At 42.5% G+C, this 5,144-nt stretch overlaps 2 protein-coding genes across 2 annotated transcripts; one reads left to right on the top strand and one right to left on the bottom strand.

Moving 5' to 3' along the window:
• Positions 1-397: 397 nt before the first annotated feature.
• Positions 398-1,294, top strand: LOC111074738 (protein CDV3 homolog). Its single transcript, XM_022367654.2, has one exon. The coding sequence runs from the start codon at positions 514-516 to the stop codon at positions 1,216-1,218; it is 705 nt and encodes a 234-aa protein (XP_022223346.2). The 5' UTR covers positions 398-513; the 3' UTR covers positions 1,219-1,294.
• Positions 1,295-1,853: 559 nt separating this feature from the next.
• On the bottom strand, positions 1,854-4,374 carry LOC111074741. The gene is made up of 3 exons (XM_041595302.1): positions 4,323-4,374; positions 2,336-2,451; positions 1,854-2,264 (listed from the first exon to the last, which is right to left on the bottom strand). Exons 1-3 carry the CDS (start codon positions 4,372-4,374, stop codon positions 1,986-1,988), a joined length of 447 nt encoding a protein of 148 aa, XP_041451236.1. The 3' UTR covers positions 1,854-1,985.
• Between the last annotated feature and the right edge of the window lie 770 nt (positions 4,375-5,144).

Below are 5,144 nucleotides of genomic sequence, written 5' to 3'. Positions count from 1 at the left end.
GTGTTTGCGAGCGAGAAAGAGAATAAGTAGCATCAGCAGTGCTGGAGGAGGTGGGGGAAGCAACTGAAAATTAATTTCTTTATTCTGGCTATAATAATGATCCGATCTGAACCAGCCAATCATGTAGATATAGTCATTCTCTACCATGCCACAGATTTTCGTCTTTTGTGGGGCGCGAATCTCTATATATGGTTAATGTCCATACCATATATTGATTCTATAATTTGCGTCATCGGCGACAGACAGACATGGATATTTGATGCTGATCAAGAATATATATACTTTATGGGGTCGGAAACGTTTCCTTCTCTGGCCCCCCACTAATATACCCCTTAGCTCTTTTTGAGTACGAGTATAAAAAAATTTCAAGTAGGCCTTTTGTTAACCAATAGTTTTCCAGTCAATTTCAGACGTGTTTCTTAGCAATTTCGCTTAAAATTTGTAGTATTAGGAACAACAATTCGAAAGTGTTGCTTCTGGCAGAAACTAAAATATACATACAAATGCAATAAAATGTCCAATCTTGAAGATTTCTTTTCCAAAAAGGATAGCAAAAAGTCCAAAAAAAATTCCGAATATTTGGCTGCTGAGGAGCTGTACAAAACGCTCGAAGAATCAACGAAGTTGTCGTCGGAGGCCAACTCCAACTTTGAGCATGCCTTCCAATCGGAGGAGTTGGAAACTGCTTCTGTAGGAGCCACAGCCCCGCTTAAATTCAGGATCCGTTTCTCCGATGAGGCGCACAGCGAAGAGGATGAATGGTCTGACTTCACCGAGGAGAATCGTCGTAAATTTACGAATGTGCCACGCGCCCTACCGATGGCGCTTATCACCACTGCAACTGCCCCATTCGCTGCTGGCGATCTGAAATCGGAGCCTGAACAGCTAGACACTGGAGGCGATGGCATTGATGTTGGATCGAATGAAAGCGCGCTAACCACAACATGTCCCTGGCAGAAGTCGGAGCAGGCTAACCGCGAGTCGGCCAAACAGAATGAACACTCAGACGGGAAAGGGAATCACACAGTGGCCAAGAAACAAATCTACATTCCTCCGGCTCTCCGCCAGAGCCAGGGCGACTTTAACAAACGAAAGGCTCAGCCGCATCAGCGCAAGGGACCGTGTCCAATTCCGGACAAGAATCAAGCCCCCGATCTCAACAGTCTGGAGTACTTTCCATCACTGAGTGGCTCGAAGATATTCAAGCGCCCCAAGTAACAGCCGGGATGCCTCTTTTCCTTCTGTTTGAATTTAAGTTTGAGATCAAAAATCGCTTACATAATAAAAAAAAAAAAAACAATAAGAAGACCGACTAACTCTCTCTGCAGCCCTCCCCATATTCTCCTTCTTTATTCTGGCAGACAAATTGGCACTCCATAGACCCATTAGCATTACATGACTCGCTGGTAGTCCCCGATGTGTCATTAGCTCTAAACGAGCCAAATATTTACAATCAAATCGGCTTTAGCCTTAAATGCACCCCGTGGACTGTGAGCGAGACCCTACCCAAAAGCAGGCCTGAAAATTGAGCTCGCTGGTCTGCAGCCATCGTAAAGCCAATTTTGATTGTAATATTTACTGGTTTTTTGCTGATTGTTTGTGAAAGTGGTTCGGGAGAGAATTAAACAATAGAGCGGATTCAGTTTTCGGATTACTGAAAAGTAACTAAAATGTAAATAGTATTCCCAATATTATGTTTTTAATGATTTTATTATTACCATTTATCTAGTAGTCATATTCTTTTATGCTTAGCAGTCATTTTATTTTAAACAATTGAATATCGGAAGTGTCACTTCCTAATTGCAGGTATGTGCAACCCTCAACGTCCCACAAAAGAATATTCAGCAAATGTGTGAGGAAAATTACATCAAATAATTTATTAACATTCGTCTATGTTTTTGTGGATTGTAATCAAGAGATATTGGCCAACCAAGATTTTAGACAGAGAACAGCCATTATTTTGGGCATATTCGAATTTTGTTCCTCTAGAATGCAGTTTCTTCTGATCCAAGGTCTCGCGATTGATTTTGGTCTTCGGTGTTGGATCCTACCTTCCTTCTAAGCAGGCTAACAATGTCCGCCATAGGGCCCATAGCAGGAACAGCAGCCATAGGGTCCACACGGGCCGCAGCAGTGATTGATTGCCTTGAACCACTGGCCGTTGTAAGGTCCGCACAGGAGGCAGGGTCCCAGTCCACCAGTTGGTCCACAGCAAGTGCCAGGCATTGAGCGGAAGCAAGGATTGCACATCTTTGGTTTTCTTTCTGCAATATCCAAAATTCAATTATTTTTCGTATTTAAATTTTGTTCACTTTTATTTTAAATTATTACTTACGTTCGCCTGTTTACGGAAGTAGGATTTGAAAAAAACAAAATTTTTATTTTTTTTCCAAAATGTGTTTTTCGTTCGAGATCTCAGACTAGAATGAAAATCTATGGAGCCCACACAGGCTAGAGCATTCGAGAAATCAAGTGCAATGTCAAGGCCTACCTACTTGGGGGAACTTTTGGAAACGAGTATTTCCTGTTATTATTACTAATCCCTGGTATGGATTTCAAACAAAAAATTCTACAAAAATTCCTCCACACTCAGCCAAAATAAACTTTCTTGGCTATCTAAAAATCAAATAGAATTTCACTTCACTGCACTTTTTAAAATATATTTGCTGCTGCCACCGAGGGCTTCTCTTCTTGTTTTTCCTTCCATCGCCCCAATGTCATAATTTAGCTGGAGGCGCAACAAGTTGGAAAAAACTGAGATATGGTACGCGACTCATTCTTTGCTTCGTCCCTCGCTTTTTTTATTGTTTCGGTAGGAACAGAGTTTTCTTAAGCATTTCAAGGGGGAGAAGTACGAGTACACTCAAACATATATTTCATCCTGGCCGGGATTCCATCTTCTCGCTGCCGGCCCTCCACTTGAGCGCTGGCTGTGTTTACTCTGGACCAGGACCGGGACTCCCCGTCAAAGTGAAGTAAAGTCATTTGACAAGTTTTGTCACGTGCGTCACATGCTGGAATGCCTCCGCAGTCCCTGCCTTTCTCGGGCTTCCGCACATTTCAAGCAATTTTCTAGGCATGCCTTGTTGCTCTGGTTGTTGTCGCCATTGTTTCAAAATTGTTGCGCTCATGTTAATGTTGTTCTTGTTGTTGACCCGGTTTTCCACTTATTTCCTTTTTATTTTCCCGCTTACACAGCAACGTCACGACGTTCGGCGGTCGCCTAGGAATGGCGTTGAGGAGCTAGCTGTTGTTTGCTCAAATGTGTTTGTGATTATTTAGTTATGCCATCTAATTGAGTTTTGTGTTTGTTTGCGGCTGTGTGGTGTGGTGCGGTGCGGTGCGGGGCTGATGCTTATGCGACGGCTAATTGAGTTGATTACTTCAACAATTCTCACGTTGTCGTAGGGCGGAATGGCCCACGAGTGGAATAGAATAGAAGGAAAAGGAGCAGCTGGGAGTGGTTCGTGGACATTATACTCATTGATAAATCATAATTAATCGTTTAAAAGTTTCCGTATGTATTTTGTATTATCTCATATACCATATACCTTCAATGGGAATGCTCCTTCAACTTAAGCTCTTCCGCTCCCCAAGTTTCGCTCCATGGTTTAGAAGACTTGCCTGCTCCATAAGCCATACTGTATGTATGTTGTAGATTACGCTCCGTTCCATCAACTCACAAGCTCCTACTAATGCCCCATCGCGTGCTGTTCTCGTATTACAGCATTGCATACTTGCAGGCGTGCGGCTGTTCCCATTCGATGCGGACTCTGGGGCGACTTTAAAGAAACGTCAGACCAGACCCGAATACGCTGTGACTGTGAAGTTTAATGTTACGTGTTGGTGTTGCCTTTTTGTTGATTATTTTCAGTTCCGTTTGGCTGTTCTTTTTATTTTACATTTTTCGTAACGCCCTCGGCTGCCTGCTGAGAAGTTCAATGTCCGCCATTTTTCAAGCGTCCGTGCAGCGGAAGTTTAGCGATAACTTTTTTGTTGGCTATATTTTTGATTTATTTATTTCTGTTTAAACGAAAGCATATAAAGTTGAACGGAACTCCATTAAAATAGCAGACCCTTATTTAAACTTAAGAAGGATAGGCGGGCGTCACTTGACTGCTGTAATAATCCAGGGATAAAGTAGATGATGGTATGGAAGGTATAGAAGCAGTGCTTTCAGCCAGACAAAAGCCAGCCACTCAGTCATACATTCAGTCAGTCGATGGCATCCTTATCTGTTGTTGTCCATACATCCACATCCACAACAACATCATTATCGTTGGGAAGGAATTAGTGCGAGTCAAGTGAACTCTATCACTCACTCTCTCTCTGGCTTTCTCTGTGGCTCTCCGGCGAAGCATAACTTATGCCCATTGTAGTTATGCATTGAATGTTTTATTGAAATGTACAACCCAACAAGTCACTCAGTCCTCAGTCAGGCAGGCAGGCAGTCATTCACTCAGCCAACCAACCATCCAGCCAACGAGGCAGCAAGGCCAGGCAGCCCCCAATCGAATGCACAAAAACCTCTGCCATGTGAAGACGTTTGTTGATTTATAAAGCGCTGCATGCAATTATCCGCTCAAACGGAGTTTGTCTATTGCCAATAACGAATCCCGGGAGAAAAGAGCATTGTGCACGTGGGGGCATTGTTCCGCTCTTAGGCGGAATGCAGGATTACGGTTGCACAGAGTTTTCCCTCATATTTTCTGGGGCCTCAATCCGACTCTTTGGATGGACAAAAGAGTTTTTGGCGCTCGTCAACAAGTGGTCTATTAAACGGAACTGCAGAAGAGCCAAATAATGGATGACGGATAACGGAATCAATAACACTAATTATGGATGGAAAGCGAGAATGGAATTTCTCCAAAGTAAATTATATAGTAATTAATATATTTTTGTAGTAAAGCCGTCTATAGTCCTAATGCCTATACAATACCGCTTGTGAGCAGGGAGATCGCTTCAAAACAACATTCATAGAATAAAGAAGTAAATGCAATATCGTTTAATTGATTCACCCAAATATGTCCCAAGCGCCTCTATCAACAACCAACCATTCAACGACCCTTTGCATTCCGTATTTGATCTGATTTCAAAGCACCATTGCATCGATATATACATAAACACATAAAAATTCGAATTTA

This window comes from Drosophila obscura, unplaced genomic scaffold (assembly GCF_018151105.1).
Source record: "Drosophila obscura isolate BZ-5 IFL unplaced genomic scaffold, ASM1815110v1 contig_46, whole genome shotgun sequence".
NCBI lineage: Eukaryota > Metazoa > Arthropoda > Insecta > Diptera > Drosophilidae > Drosophila > Drosophila obscura.
The sequence above is the reverse complement of the archived record's forward strand: the minus strand, read 5'-3'. Positions and strand labels throughout refer to the sequence as shown.